The sequence below is a fragment of the Nematostella vectensis genome, chromosome 5 (genome assembly GCF_932526225.1).
Source record: "Nematostella vectensis chromosome 5, jaNemVect1.1, whole genome shotgun sequence".
Classification (NCBI taxonomy): domain Eukaryota; kingdom Metazoa; phylum Cnidaria; class Anthozoa; order Actiniaria; family Edwardsiidae; genus Nematostella; species Nematostella vectensis.
The window spans coordinates 13,315,192-13,336,935 of record NC_064038.1 but is presented as its reverse complement, the minus strand read 5'-3'; the positions used below and the strand labels follow the sequence as shown (position 1 = coordinate 13,336,935).

The 21,744-nt window shown below is 40.2% G+C and overlaps 2 protein-coding genes across 3 annotated transcripts in view; both read left to right on the top strand.

The window, feature by feature from the left end:
- Window positions 1-7,696, top strand: part of LOC5507623 (atrial natriuretic peptide receptor 1) — a 29,958-nt gene extending 22,262 nt beyond the window's left edge. For both annotated transcript variants that reach the window (XM_048727626.1, XM_048727627.1), the window contains exons 14-20: window positions 237-420; window positions 1,262-1,402; window positions 2,630-2,822; window positions 3,428-3,602; window positions 4,660-4,758; window positions 5,050-5,141; window positions 6,567-7,696. In XM_048727626.1, the coding sequence (XP_048583583.1) occupies window positions 237-420; window positions 1,262-1,402; window positions 2,630-2,822; window positions 3,428-3,602; window positions 4,660-4,758; window positions 5,050-5,141; window positions 6,567-6,674 (992 nt within the window). In that variant the 3' untranslated portion in view covers window positions 6,675-7,696. The remainder of the gene's footprint in view (window positions 1-236; window positions 421-1,261; window positions 1,403-2,629; window positions 2,823-3,427; window positions 3,603-4,659; window positions 4,759-5,049; window positions 5,142-6,566) is intronic.
- Window positions 7,697-8,877: 1,181 nt separating this feature from the next.
- Window positions 8,878-21,311, top strand: LOC5507624 (aldehyde dehydrogenase 1A1). Its single transcript, XM_048727628.1, has 12 exons — window positions 8,878-9,033; window positions 10,814-10,918; window positions 11,649-11,789; window positions 12,805-12,931; window positions 13,338-13,528; window positions 13,985-14,098; window positions 14,513-14,800; window positions 16,030-16,194; window positions 16,923-17,080; window positions 18,598-18,672; window positions 19,285-19,324; window positions 20,634-21,311. The coding sequence occupies exons 1-12, from the start codon at window positions 9,004-9,006 to the stop codon at window positions 20,664-20,666; spliced, it is 1,467 nt and encodes a 488-aa protein (XP_048583585.1). The 5' UTR covers window positions 8,878-9,003; the 3' UTR covers window positions 20,667-21,311.
- Window positions 21,312-21,744: the final 433 nt, after the last annotated feature.

Genomic DNA, 21,744 nt, shown 5'->3' with positions numbered 1-21,744 from the left:
GCACCACCTTTTCGGTTAAAACTTATAATAATTAATGATATTGAAAATGACAAATGTTTGTTTTTTGCGTGATGTGTGATTCTCTTTGCCACCTTATGGACCCTGTCTAGACTAATTTTTATGACGTGGAATGGTAATGGTTTCTGATTATGATGATGACGATGATTATATTAAAGATTATGATGTTGAATATGATAATGATAACGATGGCAAGTTTTACTTCAATTCCTTTACAGATGTGATTGAGCTGGTTCGTAAGCGTCAGGAGCCTGCATTCAGACCACAGTTCTCGAAGTTCATGGAGGAGAAGTCGGGACATAAGATGGTACAGGTTACACAGGACTGTTGGGATAACGATGCTCAGAAGAGACCGACGTTCAGTGCCATCAAGAAGAAGCTAAAAGCTAACGGCATGGGGAAGTAAGTACCTCAGAAAGGCAGAAATATAACTAGTTTAGCAGGTGCGGTCATGATTCACTGAGGACCGTGCGCAGTTATGGAAACACCATCCTCCCTTTCGCATTTGACTAGTACTTGGTCTTACCTCCTGATGATAAACTCTGTACTAGAACACACGTGAGGCTGCTTAACCTTTCAAAGAGCTCTATGAAATATTCTATTCCTTATTTACCGTAATAAATTATACATTTATGTGCATGTTTATGAACTTTTTTTGTTTTCATTATATTTTAACTCACTTCTTTCTCCACCAGCATGTACACCTTACCCCTTATCAGCCTTTTTGTTTTCCGGTCTATACCTCCCTACCCACTACCTCCTCCTTAATCTTCCCATTCACCCTATACGCCATGCTAAGAACAATTGCATCACTATCCTGTACACTCCTTATAGTCCAACTCCACTCAACGTAGCATTATCCCCACAATGACCCTCCCGCTCTCACCCCTGCCACCTACCTCTACCCGTATCACAACCATTACCCCCTTTTATGTCCCCCTTCCCCCCAGGTGCCATGGTACGGATACCTGCTTTTAATCAAGAACTAAAATATTTTTCGTCGGAGGGGTGCACTCCAACCAACGACACCAACCCATCCCCCCCCCCCCCCCCACACACACACACACCCTTTTCCGCTTATTATACCCGTCCCCTCCTATCCAGGTAATAATCACCTGGTTACCTGGTTTCCAGCTCAGCATTAACCTTTTGTTCCTAGAAATCTGAATAGCTTTGACATCAACCCACCTTGCTAACAATTAAACGCCTGGATTCTAGCTAAGCAATAACACCTTGTTCCTAGAAATCTTAATATCGTTGACAATATGATCACCATGATGGCGAAATATACGGACCAGCTGGAAGATATAGTGGAAGAGAGAACCAAACAGTTGGCCGAGGAGAAAGCCAAGACTGACGAGCTGCTTTACAAGATGCTACCAAGGTAGAGGAGGGGTGGGAATGCAAGGGAGGGTACATAAGGGAACAGGGGATGTAGATAGTACACTATTCTAACCATACATGAGCTACCGAGTTAAAGGCGGGGTTGGAATGCAAGGGATGTTACATGGGGGTTGGGGAAGAGGATGTAGATAATCGATGCCTACAATTCCGACCAACGATAGTTCCAAAGTAGAAGAGGGCTTAGAATGCGAGGGGATGCAAAGAGTTACGGTACATAATCAACGTATTTTCATGAAGTAATAAAGCCAACTAGTATTAGGGATCAATAACCAGTTTCTTAACGGGTACGCCACGCACAGCTCGCTAAAAGGAAGAATGGAAAAATATCGGGGATGTTTTCACGCACAGCTCGCTAAAAGGTGGAGTGGAAAAATATCGGGGATGTTTTCACACACAGCTCGCTAAAAGGTAGAGCGGAAAAATATCGGGGATGTTTTCACGTACAGCTCGCTTAAAGGTAGAGCGGAAAAATATCGGGGATGTTTTCACGTACAGCTCGCTAAAAGGTAGAGCGGAAAAATATCGGGGATGTTTTCACGTACAGCTCGCTAAAAGGTAGAATGGAAAAATACCGGGGATGTTTCCACGTACAGCTCGCTAAAAGGAAGAGTGGAAAAATATCGGGGATGTTTTCACGCACAGCTTGCTAAAAGGTAGAGTGGAAAAATATCGGGGATGTTTTCACACACAGCTCGCTAAAAGGTAGAGTGGAAAAATATCGGGGATGTTTTCACGTACAGCTCGCTAAAAGGTAGAGCGGAAAAATATCGGGGATGTTTTCACGCACAGCTCGCTAAAAGGTGGAGTGGAAAAATATCGGGGATGTTTTCACGTACAGCTCGCTAAAAGGTAGAGCGGAAAAATACCGGGGATGTTTTCACGCTACTGTCTTTCGGGAATTCTATTGCTATACTAATGAAATGATGTCTTTATCATGCACAGTACGCTATTTCATTTATAAATTTATATAACCATTGCCTGTTCAGCCATGCACACGTGCACATTTGTTATCGGAGACAACAACTTTTCTAAAACCTTTAAAAGAAAAAGTCGACAACAACGCAGATTTATGTTTTTTAGAACGATATTTCGGCAGGCCAATACCTGCCTTTTTCAGGTTATAAAACTGGTTATAAAACTGGTCTAAGCTGGTTATCTCAAGAGTGGGGGTCTGTATGGCATTAAAAAGGTTGCTTGTTCTCTCTAGACCAATAGCTGACGAGCTGAAGAAAGGCAACCCTGTCTCAGCAGAGAGTTTCCAGAGCGTAACGATCTTTTTCAGCGACATAGTGGGCTTTACGAGTGTGGCGGCGCAAAGCACGCCTTTACAAGTTGTGGACCTCCTTAACCAGCTTTACACTCGCTTCGACAAAGTAGTGGACGAACATGATGTATATAAGGTAAGGGAGGTGGGGGTGGTGGTCTTCCTGCGTTGTCACGTGATGTTACGCCGGGTTAGATAAGGTTCGGAGGAGCATTTAGGGACCTTGAGCAACGACGACGGCAGAAAACAATAAAATTTGATTGAGAATTCAATAGCAGCACGTGAAAATGTGTTCTGTCTGATACAATATCAGCCGTTTGCCATTTAACCACGATGTAAAAACTCCAAATTTCACGATCAATTGAGGACGCGGACGTTTGCACTGTAAACTTCTCTACCTACGTTCGCTACTGTAGAAAAAAGTTTCTAAAGTTTATAATTCATCGCCACGCGCGAAAACATCTTTTTCGATCTCGTTGTCCTAGCCGTCGACGTGGTCGTCGTCCTTGCTTGAGATCACTAATGTATATACCCTGAAGGGGGATTTTCATGTTTTTCATGTTCCTGTGTTGTCACATCCACTCTGACAAGGTCGTGGATAAGCATAATGTTTATAGATGAAGGGGTAGGGGTGGTCCGGCTTACTGGTGTGGTCGTGTGACTTTTATTATAACCTCATTGTCGTGTACTGCCCCGGGGCTTTCTTTGTCATCACGTGACATTTATCATTTCTCGCCTCAGGTTGAGACTATCGGCGACGCATACATGGTTGTTTCTGGGCTCCCTGTGCGTAACGGCGAGCGTCACGCTGGCGAGGTCGCATCTATGGCGCTGAACCTGCTCAGCGAAGTGCGTGACTTCCAGATACCGCATATTCCGTCACGCAAGGTGCAGCTACGCATTGGCATCCACTCAGGTGAGTCTGGATAGACAAAGCAAAAAGTGGCATGACATTTTCAAATTCAATATATAATCTCAAGATTCCGCATACAAGGAGTTCCTCTGACCAAAAGCTTAATAACAAATTTCAAAGAAATTTATAAGATATGAAATTTAGATATTAGCGAGCAAAGTTGGCTTAATTTCTGATCAGAGACCGACTTCTCCCTAAAAGCGAGGATTTCTACTTTGAATATTTGAAAATTGCACTTCAAGCCTCATATCTCGAAGACGAATCCATTAGAAAAAAAACACTTTTTGATAAGTTGGTTAACATAACATAAGGAACCTCCATGCAAAAATTCAAGCTTACTGAAGTTAACCAGACCTTATTTTGGGAAAAAATTTTTTGCTCTGTCGTCCTGAATAAAATATTCAACATTTTCTAATGATTAGTATAATTAATAGTTCAAAAGCGCTCTTTCCATGACGAGAGGATCAAACGCGTTTTATAAAAGAATGTAAAGTGGAAATGGTGGGTGGCGAAGAGGGGATTGACAACGCTTCATTCGGGCTATGGTCAAGCGATACACGACGAAGTTGGCGCGTATAATGTCGCAAAGAACCAAACATCTATACGCCTACACTAAAGCCCTGCGCATACATGAGCTGTAAGCCTTGAGCTGTGAGCATGCCTAGAAGGACGACAGTGCTGCTATCATTCCTAGGCATTCTAAATTGGGTGTGGTGGAGAGTTGTCGCTAACACTTCCTTGTCGTTATCTTCAATCGAGGCCAAGTCGGCGGTGTTTGTACGTGTCTTAAAGCCGCATTGTCACCAGTTTACTTCCGGTCGATTACGTAATAACGATCTCTGATGACTTTTAACGGAAAACGCGAAAAATATTTCGAAATATAGAAAGCAGTGTGTCTATTGGAAGTTTCTTTGAGGATGTGATTGATAATTTAGAGCGGATGGCATGTTTAATATCTCAGATTTTAATAGATTCTTTTGTCTTTTAACGGTTGAGGTTTCCGTCGGACCTCCGGAAGTAAACTGGTGACAATGCGGCTTTAAGCTTATGTTTTCCACAGGCTCGTGCGTGGCGGGTGTGGTTGGGCTCAAGATGCCTCGCTATTGTCTGTTTGGAGACACTGTCAACTATGCATCCAGGATGGAGTCTAGTGGGTTAGGTAAGTGTTGGCAACCATTGATCCAATATTCGTCAGCGTTAGTAAGTGGATCACAAAACAGATTAAGTGTTACATCGACAGGCGGCATAGAAAAGGAAATCATTGAAAAGACTAAAGTATTCGTCGTTTCTCAACATTAATACTACGCAAATTGTTATGTACCTGTTATCTCAATAATAATTTTAAAGTCCCTATTTCCTTACCTTCGAGCGCGTTTTAGAATAACTTTTCCTTGAGATCAACAGATAAAGTGCCTTTTTCATGCTATTTCTGCCAAACGTTTCTTTGTAGCCCTTCGTATTCATGTGAGTCCCGAGTGCAAAGAAGTGTTAGACAGACTCGGAGGATATCACTTGGATGAGCGAGGACCGGTCACTATGAAGGTAGGCTAGACAAAAAACGATACACTAGACAAAAAACGATACACAGGATCCCAGGACCCGAAACGATCCCCAAAAGTACCCCAACTGATCCCGGGACCCGAAACGATCCCCATGAGTCCCCGAAATGAACCCCAAGGAATTACAGTAATGGACAACTAAAGGAATGTGTAAGGATTGGCTTTCAGTTTTAAAAACATATGAAACATTTAGCTTTGTTTGTGTTATTAAAAGGAAATTTACATTAACTAAAACTATAATATTAAGATTTTTATATACGACTGCGGGGGAAATACAGTGGTTGAGTCAGAAATTGGGGTCAACTAACAATTCCTGTGATAGTAATTTGAGGATCCCGGCGTGGATAAATCATTTTTAAATAACAAGCCATAAAAGAAAGTCTTTACAGATGGGACATACTGCTTTAAATAGGAAGCGAAATGTTTTAAAGTTATTTTTTGTCATGTTTGTTTTCGGTGAATGAAAAACCTATCATATCATGAGATCATGCCGGGGTGTACGCACGACTACATGAGGAAATTCAAAACTCACATGATATTGCTTTCACATCCTCTTAATATTTTGTATCGGTAGTAAAAGGGTTGTTCGAGTGTATTACTCAGTGTGCTTTTGTCATTCCATCTTCTCGGCCAAACCGGCTGCCTAAAATGTGTCGGTAAATATTCGCTCGTTGTTTAGAAATCGAGTCGCTGTTAACCCTTTATTATGCTTCAAGAATTGCAAGTATTTCTTCTGCTTTCCCTTTGTCCATTACCGCAATTCCTTGGGGTTGATTTCGGGGACTCCTCGGTATCGTTTCGGGTCCGAGGATCAGTTGGGGTACTTTTGGGGATCATTTCGGGTCCTGGGATCGTTTCGGGTCCTGGGACCATTTCGGGTCCTGTACAATACACTAGACAGAAAATGTTACTCTAGATAGAAAACGGTACACTAGACAGAAAACGGTACATTAGACAGAAAACGGTACGCTAGACAGAAAACGGTACGCTAGAAAGAAAACGATACGCTAGATAGAAAACGATACATTTAAAAAAAACGGTACGCTAGACAGAAAACGGTACGCTATACAGAAAACAATACGCTAGACAAAAAACGGTACGCTAGATAGAAAACGATACATTAAAAAGAAAACGGTACGCTTTTGACGAGCCATTACTATCGAGTCCAAGCCTCGCTTTCACAGGGTCGGATTACTTTGTTAAGATGCAACAGGGAACTGCGAAAAGAAGTAATGGGTAATTTATTGCGCCTCCACTTTCAGTAGCCTGAAAATCTTTGATGATAACTGACTTGTTTTAAATTTTAAACAACACGAAGAATGATGTAAAAGAGTTACGATCAAAATAATTGCCGTGTGTGACACCGTGAGTTGACCTTGTTGTGTTGGCCTTTTCTTTTTCATCACAGGGAAAGGGTACGATTGTGACATATTTCCTTACCGGCAAAGACGGGTTCGACAAGCCGCTACCAGATGTTCGGTATGCCGCCGCGTTAGCTGATCACGAGTTCAAGTGAATCACCCAATCTTCTTTGTGTTGTCATACGGGACATTTATCCGCGTTGGGCTAGCTTATAACAAGTCCAAGTGAGTCAGCAAGTTACTCTACGTGTTCTTATACGGAACATTATCCGCTGTTGCGCTCAGTATACGCGATCACGTGATCAGATCAATCAAACAATAATAAGTCGAGCCGTTGTACGGGAGACCACACGTGTAACTAATCAGGAACCGTTCCACCCGGGAGTGAACATATATTGCCAGGCACGGTTCTCCTCCAATCAACGGGCTAAATAAAGAACCTATGGCTAGGCGGATCGGCTTTTACCAATCAGATGCGAACTGGTCAACTACCATGGTTACTTTGACAGTGCTGTGAGGTTAGCCAATCAGGATAGCCATAGTTCGGAAAAAGCAGTTATTCGCTTGAGAATAGGGCAAAAACTTCAAAACTCTGTAGATTCTCGCATCCTGGTTGACTAAACTTCCATAAAAGCCGCTTAAAACCGGTCTGTAAATTCTAAATATGTACAGATATTTATTAAAAAAATCCCCGCATAAACCACAGGCCTCCTACCCGCGTCAGTGAAGGATTTCTTAAGACTCGATTTTGGGTCGATACTATAAGTATATTAACATGACTAGTATGTTAATATACTTATAGATATTTATTTATGTGGATTCGTATGTCCTTAGAAATCTTTCACTGACGCGGGTGGGAAGCCTGTGCATAAGCGGGATGATTATATTTTGTATAAACAACCAGGAGACCAAGAATGTATTTTTAATTTCATGTAATGTATTTATACACAAATGTTGAATTCGTACATTTTTTTGCGGTGATTTGTTTTACTTTTTGAATTCTGTCGCAGAAAATATTTTTCTCCGCTTTGCTACACTATCAAAGCAGAAGAAAAAGCTTATGAAATAGGAATTATTCAACCTATAATTTTATTTCAAAAAGGTTGAGTTCGCTGCTCGCAGCAGAAATACATAATAGTTTTGTAGCTTTCTAAAATAAAAATATTTAGAGACGCAACGTTTATTTGATAACGCATTTAAAAATAAAATAAATATAATAATAATAAAAAACCCGTCCGAGGAATACACGCAAGAGGAGATAAAAAGGAAGCGAAGAATACAGGAACGAAACAATGCCTATCTCTTTTTTCTCCTATCCCTCCTTATTTTTCGTCTCCGCTTTAACCAGTGAAAATATTGCACCAAAGCAAGCGTTGCACGATATTTCATATATTACATACATGGCAATATCTCCACTCGGTTATACATCATTTCTTGAGTATGTACAACGGATTTAATAAGGCAACAAGAGGGGTCATGAGAGAAGTGTTATACAGGTCCAAAGCCAGGATTTAAAGCCGCATTGTCACCAGTTTACTGCCGGAGGTCCGGCGGAAACTTCAACCGTTAAAAGACAAAAAATCTATTAGAATCCGAGATATTTAACAGGCCATCCGCTCTAAATTATCAATAACATCTTTAAAAAAACTTCCAATAGACACACTGCTTTGAATATTTTGAAATATTGTTGTTAGGTAATCGACCGGAAGTAAACTGGTGACAATGCGGCTTTAATAAGGCAACAAAAGGGGTAATGAGAGAGGTGTTATACAGGTCCAAAGCCAGGATTTAAAGGCGACAAGAGGGGTCATGAGAGAAGTGTTATACAGGTCCATAGCCAGGATTTTGAGCTGGGGGTGGGGTTTGGAGGTTGTGTCTCTAGCGGACCATTTTCTCTCTGGTAACTCGTCCTAAATCGCAGAGTGGTACTCGATATTCCTTCATTAGAGCGAATTCCTTCCATCCTCTTTTGAGGATATTGATTAACGAGGTCTCAATGTGTAAGATACTTACAAATTAGCCGTGAAATGGTGTAATTTACGCCTCCTGATTTTTAACAGGAAGGGGCCCAAAAGGCCCTTTCAAGACGTTTCTCCTGTATTTTAGATAATGTTTCATAGAATTACTGTAGCTTTGGTTGTAGAAGGGGGGGGGGGGGGGGGGGGCTGGGCCACCACCCCCGCCTATGCCCCTGTAAAACAAACGCAAAGCGTGCATCCCAGTGTGACCTTGCAAGAAACCCAGAGCTAGTAGATCAAGAAACCATAGCCAAGCAAAATATATAATAATAAAATATTATCTTTCCATTTGACAACCGAGATTCGAGTGGGCCCGAAAGCGAAACTCGGATCAGTGATGGGGCTAAAGTCCGGCCGTGGGTTGCCTGTGTGCTTAGCATGAGTACTTCTCACTTCTCGTGCTAAAAGCGACATCTCCCGACATCTCCGACCAAAATACAGCTTCTCTGCCCAAAATTTTCACAGGATGGCGAAACCAGAGGTCAAATACACACAGGTAAGGAAGTTGTCTGGTCATTTATATACATATTCGCGACAAAGGCGATGATGCAATGGTATAATAGTATAAATAGTGTTCCATTTACGAATTTCGTAATTTCTAGTTCTAATAAGCTTAACTTAAATTATGTACCTAGAAATAGTTACATTATTTTGGGCTCAAGGTACGCCTCTGGGGTAAATTTGTTACGCCTTTGACAATAATAGACATAGAGATGTATAGTGCGGTCCGACTGTTGAATCCCCATTGAATCATTTTCTTTCATGACGTTATTGTCCAGATGTCGTCTTACTTTGGAAAACAATAGATTTGTTTAGTCTAGGAAAGAAAACACAACGACAAGAAAAAAACATCGACTTAGGTGTATTGCTTCAAGCTAGAACTTCCTAAAATTCAACTTACACATAATTTCTAGTTCTTATAACTTAAATTATGTACTTAGACAGAGTTACATTATTCTGGGGTCAAGTGCGTATTATCTTTTCTTTTTAATGTGTAAATTTGTTACGCCTTTGACGATAAGACGATAGAGATGTATAGTGCGGTCCGACTGTTTAATCCCCATTGAATCCTTTTCTTTCATGACGTAATTGTCCAGATGTTGTCTTAATTTAAAAAACAATAGAAATAAATTTGAGTTTATTGCTTCAAGCTAGAACTTCCAAAAATTCAACTATCGCTATCACGGACACCCGAACCAAATATTTAAAAATTTTTTCTTCTAGTTTTACAGGGTTCCCCTCTATGTCCCAGATAGCGGAGTTCCCAGGGGCGTATCCAGGGGGGTAGCCAAGGGGGCCCAGGCCCCCCCCTTCTAGCAGCCAAAAATACAGTAAATGTATGAGACATTATCTAAAATACAGACGAAAATGCCCTTTTGGCCCCCCTGTTAAAACTCCTGGTTATGCCGCTGGTTCCTTTTATATGGTGGGGTGTCCGTAAATTGAGGTTGGTTGGGGCATAACATCAGATTTTTTCTCAAGTGAAACAGTTTGATATTATTGTGACCATATATCTTTTTTTGCTTAAATAAATAAATCTGAATCCTGAATTCCCCTGGGTACAATCTTGTGTTGTGAGTTAATGAAAAAAAAAATTCATTTGAGTGCAACCAGATTACACATAACTTATAGTTAGTACCAACATGTAGCAGCGACAAACTTCATCTGGGGTACAGCTTGCCTCGCCCTCCCCCTTTTCAGTGACAAGGGGCGTACGCAGCCTTTAGGCCTGCAGTCACTGGACTGCAAAAAATTTGGCGATCTTTTTTGCATAACAAGGGGAAAAAATCAAATGTTTACTCATTCATTTTTATGTACGTAGTATATATGATGAGGTAACAACTATAATTTTCTTAATCATGTTAGTCTACAGATGATTTCCAAACATATGACAGAGGATCTTGTAATATTCTCAAAAGTCTCAGCATTGTTGCAATTTCAAACCCGAAAACGCGAGCTATGAAATGTTCACGGGGATGTGGGATGAGGGGCCACGCCCTCATCCAGCTTCTGAATGCTTTGACTGCAACTTGTTAAAATCCTGCGTACGCCCCTGGTCACTGAGAAGAAATGTATGAGAGCTCTGCAAAAATCACAAATTTACCAAACACCATATGTCTTGGTGACAATTGCTGTTCTTTCTACAAGATATTGCCCCAATCAAGAAATCCTGAGAGATGATTTACTCAGCACATGTGTGAGATTACTCTCACATTATTCACAATGGTTGCTTGCATGTTGGTTTTGATTGATTTATTGATATAATTTCTTTTCAGCTTTTCATCAACAATGAGTTTGTAGACTCTGTGAGTGGTAAAACGTTTCCAACTTTAAATCCAGCAACAGAAGAAAAGATCTGCGATGTCTCGGAGGCTGATAAGGTAATCAAGCTAATGTGTCCCAGCAAGCTTTGCACCCTCCTCCACCTCGTCCCCCCTCTAAGCAGAACTTTCTTCCTGAAACAAACAAATACACAAAAAAACAGAAGTGATATGATGGTAAAGTTAGGAATAACATAATGAAAACTCTGCTAGGTGGGTTACCCTTTTCCATTTAGGGGGAAAATATATAGTGGATAAATAATAAAGCATAATTGAAAAAAAAAACAGACCCATATTTGTACTCTGCTTGGAGAGAGAGATGATTTGTGTCTATACAAACAATCAAGATAAGATCTATAGTTGCATTCTAGATCCTAAACGTTTTTGTAGGTCAAATCCGATCATAAACGTCCAGTGGATAGAAACTGCAAATGTCATAAAAATCCCTTTTTGTTCTGTAGGGGGTGGTCAGATTTTTTTATCAGAAAACTCACACCCTCCCCTGAAAAATTAGGTCCACTTTTTCGGATTTCGCACCCCCCCCCCCACAAAAAAATCCTGGGTAGGTGGCTGACTATGCATATTCTACTAGCTTTGAATAACATCTAACGGGGCCGTAGCAGGGGGTGGGGCACTGAGGGCATGTGTTCCCCAATATTTTCAAAAATTATGAGGAAATGACCGTGTGCGTGGCTGTGCCCCCAGTGTTTTCTTAATGTTTCTGTATTGTGTCCCCCAATCCTATGTGGCCTGCTACTGCTCTGTCTAACTTCTAACTGGGAAATTCCAGGCAGATGTTGATATTGCTGTGGCAGCAGCAAAAGAAGCGTTCAAGCTTGGAAGTGTCTGGAGGACCATGGATGCATCAGCGAGAGGACATTTCCTGTACAAACTTGCTGATCTGTGTGAAAGAGATGCAGATTACCTAGCTGTGAGTATGTAGAAATGAAGAGAAAAGATTAAAAGAGACTATTATTCGAGGTTATAAGAGTCTGTCTACAAACTTGCAGATCTGTTGAGAGACAGATGAAATGTATGTCTAATGGAAGGCGTGTCACTATGGGTGTTTACATGTGGGTATCATGAGTACCCGTCTTCCCCCACCCCTTTTTCCTTGAAAATAATGCAATGGGAATACCATACCTGTCAAGAGTCTCAAGATTTTGGACCCCTTCTCCCTCGTTGAGCACCAAATCTCCTGCTTTTTAGAGATTTTTATCGCTTTTAAAAAATCATTCCATAGAAAATCGTCATTTTGCCTATTTTCTATTAAAATGTTTGAAACAACAATTCCCTTGCGTAGCACAATTTATCTAACACCCTTGTGAGATTTTTAAGTGGATTTGTTCGCGAGAGCTTTCTATACGGCAAACTCCTGCAAGGTTAAACCCACCCCTCCCCCCAAAACATTCTCAAGCCTTGAGATTTTCGGAGGTTGACAGGTATGGAATACCCATGCTTTATTATAATGCATATAGTTACTGTACATATGGATGTCTGACTAATTGCATTATGAGCACCCCTGCCAACTCCCTTCTTTTCAAAGGAGATTAGTTTTAGGGATGTACCAACAGATTTTAAAAAGGCATGTTACTGAGGTGTGCAAAGGTGAGCAGCAATATACTCAGATTTTTTCGAAGAGGTGTAGTTGGCACTGCAATACTGTACTGTACCATTTCTTTTTTTTAGAAGATCTTGGAAAAAATTGGGGAGAGGGAGGGGCAGTAACACTGTAACTCCCCTCCTACACTTCGGGTACTCCAATGATCTAGAAAGATCAAATCCTGGCTGTGCCTTACCTGTATTATAAGCATTAATACTGAATTCCAGGAACAGTATTCTGGGTACTGTCCAAATGAACCACTTCTACTCGGACTATTCCCGTGAGATGCTTTGGTAACATGACAATAATTTTCTTTAATTGTTTGTTATCACCATTTTTCTAGAGGTTGGAAAGCTATGATGGTGGCAAGGTTATCAATGAAGCCAAAATTGATGTCCAAGGGATGATTGGTTGCTTTAGGTACTATGCAGGATGGGCAGACAAAGTTACAGGAAAAACTATTCCAGCAGGTAAAAGTGATTGTGCAGGCATTGGAACATATTAAGGGCTTGATTTCTATTTCATGCTATGTATCCCTGTTTTGAAACATAATGAATTTCTCACGTTTCTTTAAATTCTCATTTTAAAGGGCCCCTGTCAGCAATACCTTTGTTATTGTTTTCATTTGATATTGGAAGGCACAAAATATGTCAAAATCTCAAAATCCATCTGAAAACAAAGTTTTATACTTTATTTACCAAATTCCATCGACCATATAGCATTGGCCTTCTGAAATCAGCTGATGCAAATGGATCCTTTTTCAGGCTTGGTACTTTGCTAGGATGACAAGATGGCGGATGACAGAGGCTGTTTAAGAACTCCTGAATGTGTCGCTGACAGCTACTCTTACTTTTTTCTTACTGTATTCTAATTCAGATGGTCCCTTCTTCACCTACACCCGTCATGAGCCTGTGGGAGTGGTTGGCGCCATCACGCCCTGGAACTTCCCACTCCTGATGGAGGGACTGAAGCTTGCTCCAGCACTCGCCTGTGGCTGTGTTGTGATCCTCAAGCCAGCGGAGCAGACCCCATTGACTGCACTTTACCTTGCAAGTCTTGTTAAGGAGGTAATAATGAGCCCCCCCCCCCCATAAAACAACAACAACAACAATAACAACAAAAACAAACAAAATAAACAAAAACAAGAAAAAGGGATACTGTGAAGTGCACCCCGACATTTTCTTAGTCTTGAGGTCTAGAGTGCCAGCTTTGCTAGCCCATCAATTATTGTTTTTGTTACTGTTTATATGACTATGCTATTAAGATTTTCCCAATGTTCCTTTGTCTTAAGGTCAACTGAGGATATACGCACTGGCATTGCTGGCTGATAAAAGAAATTCTTATAAAATAAATTCAAATAATTAGGGAAGCATATCACCCTACTTGGCTGGATATGAATTATAGTTGCCGCAGATGCAACTTGGTGAAGTCAAAGGCTTATAAATGTGTGCTGCTGCCATTACAACTCATCATGTTTGACCATTTGGTGATAACCATAAAATGTTTGTCATCTGTATTTCCAGGCTGGATTTCCGACTGGGGTGGTTAATGTTCTGCCTGGATATGGCCCTACTGCAGGGGCGGCCATTTCTTCACACATGGGTATTGACAAGATCAGTTTCACTGGTTCCACTGAGGTGACTTTACTCTATTTTGTATACAGAGTTGACACCATTAGGCAGAGTGTAGCCTGGATTTGCTGAGATGGGGGGAGGCGGTGCCTAACAGTTGTATGAAATTTTGAAAAAAATCTGAAAAAAACCTTGATTTTTGTAAAAAAAAAAGAAACATATTGGAATTTATTTGATGACCACAAAAGAAGGCTTATAATTGTCATCATCAATATTAGTTTTTTTTTAATTTTTTATATTTGTTCAGATTGTTGATAAAGGATTATTTATTAATTGTTGTTGTTATTATGATTATTTATATTTTAGAATAGATATTTAGAATATTTTTCCTATGTATACAGTACCTCCTGACAAGAGAATTATATAAAACAGAGTCATAGGGGACACCAAACACACACTTCAATACTCTTTTTGTCACAGGTCGGGCGCTTGATCCAAGAAACAGCAGCCAAATCGAACCTTAAGCGTGTCACCTTGGAACTTGGTGGCAAGAGTCCAAATATAGTGTTTGCAGATGCTGACTTGGACTGGGCTGTCGAGATGTCTTGTTTAGGTCTTTTTATTAATCAGGGCCAATGTTGCTGTGCCGGCACCAGGATTTTCGTAGAAGAATCCATTCACGATGAGTTTGTTCGTCAATGTGTGGCCAGGGCCAAGGCTAGAGTGGTGGGGGACCCCCTTGAAGAGAAAACTGTACAAGGACCACAGGTAGACCCAAATAATGTAACTTATGTCAAAATTAAAATTTAACTTTCCCATAAAAAGATGGTTATGATGGTGATAATTAACAATGATTATGATAATGGTAATGACAAATGCTACTGATACCTTACCACACTTAATTTTTGCGATGTCAAAATTTCGCGATTTTGAGATGGCGATATTTCGCGGCACTTTATTGTCGTGATTTTCCTATTTTCGTAAAAACCAAATCACTTTATTCTCGCGATTTTGGGAAAATAAAATCAAGCATAACAAGTGAAATTAAAATGTGCTGTAATCATCAAAACTGAAACAATTTGTAACAAAAAAGATGCGTGGGCTAAATTTAGTTTCATAAAAATCTATAAATGCAAGTCAAACTCAACCCCTTACCGTACTATATATGTACATTCGATGACAAAATAGACAAGGTGTTTCCATAAGCTTATTAAACAGCCAATATTCCCCCAAAGGATTCTTGTGTAATTTTCGCGACACTTAACTTTCGCATCACTTTATTTTTCTGAATCTTTAAAAAGGCGAAATAGAAACGACGTGAAAATAAAGTGTAATAAGGTAGTTAAAAAAGCTGGCAGGGATTTAAAAGAGTCATGAAGATTCACCCATGATTACTGTTTTTTATAAAAGTTTTAATTTCCTAGAATATATATTTTTTTTCAATCTATTATTTTCAATCACAAGTTCAACACGGAATGTGATACCTCCTATGTGATACTCTCCTCCTATGTGATACCTCCTATGTGATACTCTCCCATCTTGTCATGGCTAGGTGTTACATAACAGTTGTGTGTCTTCCCTCTCTCCTATCTTGTCATGGCTAGGTGTTACATAACAATTGTGTGTCCTCCCTCTCTCCTATCTTGTCATGGCTAGGTGTTACATAACAGTTGTGTGTCCTCCCTCTCTCCCATCTTGTCATGGCTAGGTGTTACATAACAGTTGTGCGTCCTCCCTCTCTCCTATCTTGTCATGGCTAGGTGTTACATAACAGTTGTGTGTCCTCCCTCTCTCCCATCTTGTCATGGCTAGGTGTTACATAACAGTTGTGTGTCCTCCCTCTCTCCTATCTTGCCATGGTTAGGTGTTACATAACAGTTGTGTGTCCTCCCTCTCTCCCATCTTGTCATGGCTAGGTGTTACATAACAGTTGTGCGTCCTCCCTCTCTCCCATCTTGTCATGGCTAGGTGTTACATAACAGTTGTGTGTCCTATAGGTTGATGAGGAACAATTCAACAAGATCCTTGGTCTCATCGAGAGCGGCAAACAACAAGGGGCTAAGGTGGAGTGTGGTGGTGGTCGCCATGGTAACAAGGGTTATTTTGTTGAGCCCACAGTCTTCTCTGGTGTCCAGGACGACATGAGGATTGCCAAGGAAGAGGTAAGGTTGGGTGGGGACGGGGACGGGTTTAGTCCCACCTCATTCATACAGATACTTTTTATCAGATTTTTTTTGTGTGCACTGGGACAGTCTCCCTCTTCTATCCTCATTGTTTGAACAATCATAATTCATACATGATACATGAAAAATGTGTTCATAAGTATAGAGAAAAGATATAGAGATATAAAAAAATTGCTGCAGAAATAAGAATCAAGCATCTTTCTCTTATCTCGCAATGAATGTTCTATATTGTATACTTAACAATTAGACTACTCGTTCTCGTTTTCTATGAGTTATTATTTATAGCCAATAACAAGGTGTGTACCGCCGACTGAAAACGAGATAGGTATAATAGATAATAGATAGAAAACGAGAAGTCTAATTGTTTTTTAGTATAAATCCACTTACATACTACCTTCAAAAAATTACGATTTTAATAATTCTCAGCAATAAATAACCGCTTTTGGCGCAAAAACGCCGCTTTTTTGCTACTCACTACCTAGTATGGCTCAATACATAGTGAGTAGTGGAGCCAATCAAATTGCGAGATTCGTGATAGTATGTGAGTGGATTTATACTTAATGTAGTAATATACTCCATGTCCATGCAGCCCTTGAGCTATTCCCAGCTCAAATAAAACCTTTAGCTCCAATAACTTCAGTGCCGCCGATTTTTTCAGGTGTTCTACAATGTCTTTTATAGCAACATTTTTGGATTCTCCTTTGTAGATCTTTGGCCCTGTGATGCAGATCCTCAAGTTTAATGAGATCAATGAGGTAATTAGACGAGCAAACGACACAACATACGGCCTGGCAGGAGCTGTGTTTTCCAAAGACATCGACAAGGCGCTCATGGTGGCCCACAGTATTCAGGCTGGCACCATGTGGTAAGGGTAGTCAGATGATGATGTTATGATGATGACGATGATGATGATTGGAACCATGTGGTAAGGGTAGTCAGATGATAATGTTATGATGACGATGATTGGCACCATGTGGTAAGGGTAGTCAGATGATGTTATGATGATGGTGATGATGATGATGATTGCAACCATGTGGTAAGTGTAGTCAGATGATGATGTTATGATAACGATGATGACGATGATTTGCATCATGTGGTAAGGGTAGTCAGATGATGATGTTATGATGATGGTGATGATGATGATTGGAACCATGTGGTAAGGGTAGTCAAATGATGATGTTATGATGACGATGATTGGCATCATGTGGTAAGGGTAGTCAGGTGATGATGTTATGATGATGGTGATGATGATGATGATGGGAACCATGTGGTAAGGGCAGTCAGATGATGATGTTATGATGACGATAATGACGATGATTGGCACCATGTGGTAAGGGTAGCAAGAGACAAGACCTCAGTTTTGTGTCTCATCCGAAAGACTGGAAACTCAGGAGGAACAAGTTCAACCCACTTACTGCACCAATTTCAAATCCAAACCTAGAACCTGAGCCTAGAAATGTCCCCGAGTTCAGAGCCGGGATTCAAACTCGTGCTGCAGCGGTGTGAGAGACCAGTGTGATAACCACTAGGCTTCCTAGGATATTGGTACCATATGGTACTGTAAGAGTAGTCAGATAATGATGTTATTATGATGGTGTTATGATGATGATAATGATGTTGATGATGATTGGCACCATGTGGTACTGTAAGGGTAGTCAGATGATGATGTTATGTGGATGATGATGATAATAACGACACCATGTGATGATTGGCACCATGGGATAAGGGTAGTCAGATGATGTTATGATGATGATGTTGATAATTCGTTCCGTGTGGTACTGTAAGGGTAGTCAAATGATAATGTTATGATGATGATGACGACGATGACGATGACGATGACGACACCATGTGATGATTGGCACCGTGGGATAAGGGAAGTCAGATTATAATGTTATGATGATGATGATCTATCATCATTGTCTTAGTGTGCACTTTTTTTCTGGCTGATAAAAGTAGCGATGGTTTAATAACCATTTATGCTAATTGTATTAGGGTGGAATATTACCTGACTGATGAAGGGAGCGATGGTTTAATAACCACGAATGCTATTGTATTAGGGTGAAATATTACCTGACTGATGAAGGTAGCGATGGTTTAATAACCACGAATGCTATTGTCTTAGGGTGGAATATTACTTGACTGATGAAGGTAGCGATGGTTTAATAACCACGAATGCTATTGTCTTAGGGTGAAATATTACCTGACTGATGAAAGTAGCGATGGTTTGATAACCACGAATGCTATTGTCTTAGGGTGAAATATTACCTGACTGATGAAGGTAGCGATGGTTTAATAACCACGAATGCTATTGTATTAGGGTGAAATATTACCTGACTGATAAAGGTAGCGATGGTTTAATAACCATGAATGCTATTGTCTTAGGGTGAACTGTTACCTAGCTGGACAACCACAAGGGCCGTTTGGCGGTTACAAGCAATCTGGGCATGGCCGAGAATGGTTAGTTTATTTAAGTTTTTATCAAGGGACGGTTGTCATTAGTTAAACAGCTCCCCCTTTGTATACTTAACTTAAAAAAAAACAAGCCCTCTCTCCTTTGGCCAATGAAATCCCCTCTTTTTTTGGCCAATGAAATCCCCTCCTTTTTGGCCAATGAAATCCCCTCCTTTTTGGCCAATGAAAGCCTAGCACATGACGTAAAAACATGACGTGACGCTTCAAATAAGCCCATTTCACATCGAATAAGGCGGATAATTTCTTTGAGTACTTAATAACTTATAGCAAACAAAATATCAAGTGCGACGTTTTTTTAATTGATGCGCTTTTTTGAAAAGTGTCATTGAAATTTGAGCTTTTCGTCCCTGAAATCTTAAAAAGCCAAAATCTGGTTATGTGAACTTCGGCCTCACGTCATTTGTGTTTTTAAAATCAGTCCTTAATATAAGGAACCTAAAGCCGTTGTAAGAAATTGTATCTTCTCCCTCTACCTCGAATGGCCCGTTTTCCAGGTTTTTCCGTCATGTCGTCATGTCCCCTACCCCTGTTAAATAATTATTATTATTTAGAGACCAGTAGTATTATGCACTTGTGTTTATTTTTAATTTTTTCAAGGGGCGAGTATGGCCTTCATCAATTCTGTGAAGTAAAAACGGTGAGCATACAAAAATTAAGAGATAAATAAAGCTAATTCAATGCACGCTTTTTCTATTACTCTGCCAAACAACACAATCGTATTTCGTTGAAAAAAATACAAAAGGAAGAAAAAACATAAAATATGCAAATAAACCAGGTGACTTTGTATTTTCCCCCATCGCTAGCACGCCCCCGCTAGCACGCCTCCAAAATCGGCGTCCATTTTTATACCCTTCACAAAGTACATTTTTAGCTTACCCGGCATGAATACGGGATCTTGTGGGTGAAATCGTCCAATTGTATCTGAGAATATAGCGCAGTAGCGCCAGCTTCGCTTCTCAAGCTATTAGACAGGGGTTGAGTCCGGGACCAAGTCAAATTTGGAGTGTTTCAAAGTTGTAGAAACCTGATTTTCCATATTGTGAACTGTAAATTCCTCGTCTTCTAGATAAGAACGTGCAGCCGAAGGTATCTTCTCATACCGCTAAAATTCGTTTAAATTAAACCCGCTTAGTAGCCCCTTCAAAGCGTGCGATCGATATGATCGAACAAAATCACCAATGCTATTAAGTTTTAAATCCTGAAATAAAACTTAGCTATTAATAATCGGCGGAGCGCGACGCATGTGCAAATAAAATCGCAGTTTTGGGGGTTCGGTACAAAATCTAAAAACTGTCGTTGCAATCCACCCCATTTTACGTATATGAGGTCAGTCTCACTTGTTGTCTTACATGACAAGAGGGCAACCGAATTGATTCCTTGGAAATATGGAAGAGTAAGTTAAAAAGTGACACTCGATTTTTTTTTTTTTGATATTTCCAAGGGATCGGGCCTTAATTACTTGCGGACATAAAAGAACCTTTGAAGACTGGTTTAGACTACACGATTGAGTTGTATGCGACTTGCCCGCGACACCCCTACAACACGAGTCGTATAGTGTAATCCAGGGCTAAGACGTGTCGTAGGCAGGCGCCTGTCTCTCGAAACACCCAAGAATTCTCGGGCCCGTAAACTTTATTTTGCATTTTTTCTCAAAATTTGTTTTCCTTTTTGAAAACCGCTTTCATGTTTTAGAACAGTTTGAATCATCCTTCACGTGAATTTTTGTGCTAAAATACGATGTTTGACAATACATACAATAAATTTTGAAAGTACGATTTTTGTTTTCAAATTTAAAGAATTAAACGTTTTCGGGCCCGAGAATTGTCGGGTGTTTTGAGAAATGAGCCCCAGGTCGCATACGACTAAATCGTGCTGTCTTATTAAGCCTTGATGATGCTTTCCCTCGAACCCTCTTTATTTTTTATATGTCCATTTTTTTTTTTCAGGTTACCGTCAAGATGCCTACGAAGAACTCTTAGAACGCCAGGCAAGACTCGTGTGGGAGGGGCGAAGGAATTTTAACCGGAACAGGACCATCGGCCTGGATATCATCTTCAAGATTAGACGTCTAGCTAGGTGAAAACAAACTGATTTTAACTAATAATCTGCGTGTGTCAAAACTCGGAATCCAGGTGACGTATAGCTGTATTCTTGGAAGTGACTTGTAGCCATATTCTTGGAACCAGGTGACTTGTAGCTACATTCTTTGAACCAGGTGACTTGTAGCTGTATTCTTGGAACCGTGTGACTTGTAGCTGTATTCTTGGAACCTTGTGACTTGTAGCTGTATTCTTGGAACCGTGTGACTTGTAGCTGTATTCTTGGAACCGTGTGACTTGTAGCTGTATTCTTGGAATCTCGGGGGCCGTGTAGCTAGATTCTCTGAACAAGGTGAACCTGGTTGCTTTTTTTTCAAATTGGCGAATTGCTTAACAGCATCTTGGACACAGTACCCTGATGAAATGCTAAATTCGAGCTCTAGCAAGCTGGCAAAAAATATTTTTAAATGTATGTTTTTAAGATAATATGTTTTTTAAATGTTAAACTATTAAAACATGCTTATTCAAAAACTTACTAGGTAGAAAATTTATGAACAAATAGATTAAAGAAGTAATCATTGCAAAGTGTTTTCTTAATTGTGGATATGCTCGGCGTATTTGTTTCTCACGACGTGTTTGCTGTTGTTTGCTATGGAGACCTCGCAGGGTATTATGGGATCGTTCCACGCGCTAAGAGTCTGCGGTTCAACCTTTACGTCATTAGACATCAAATTGGTCTTGCGCCCGCGTGAGGATTGGCGCATCGGCTTTTGTGTGTAGCGTACCTATTGTACATTAATTTATACAATATCAGAATCGAATACTTGCAAGTTAAAATTCAGTTTGAAATGGTATTCATTTAGGCTAACACTTTTCTTTACGTGTTGTAATAAAATGCATTGTACCTGCATTATTTGTTCACTGGCTAATTCGTCATTGTGAGACGTCTTTTTACCTTTACTGATTAGCCGGGCTCACAAAATTACTAATGACCTATTCACTAGTCACCATATAAAAA

Coding starts and splice junctions, on each gene's coding strand:
- LOC5507624 (XM_048727628.1), top strand. CDS start 9,004: ATGGCGAAACCAGAGGTCAAATACACACAG. Junction 10,919..11,648: donor ATGTCTCGGAGGCTGATAAG/GTAATCAAGCTA, acceptor GGGAAATTCCAG/GCAGATGTTGATATTGCTGT. Junction 17,081..18,597: donor ATTCAGGCTGGCACCATGTG/GTAAGGGTAGTC, acceptor CTATTGTCTTAG/GGTGAACTGTTACCTAGCTG.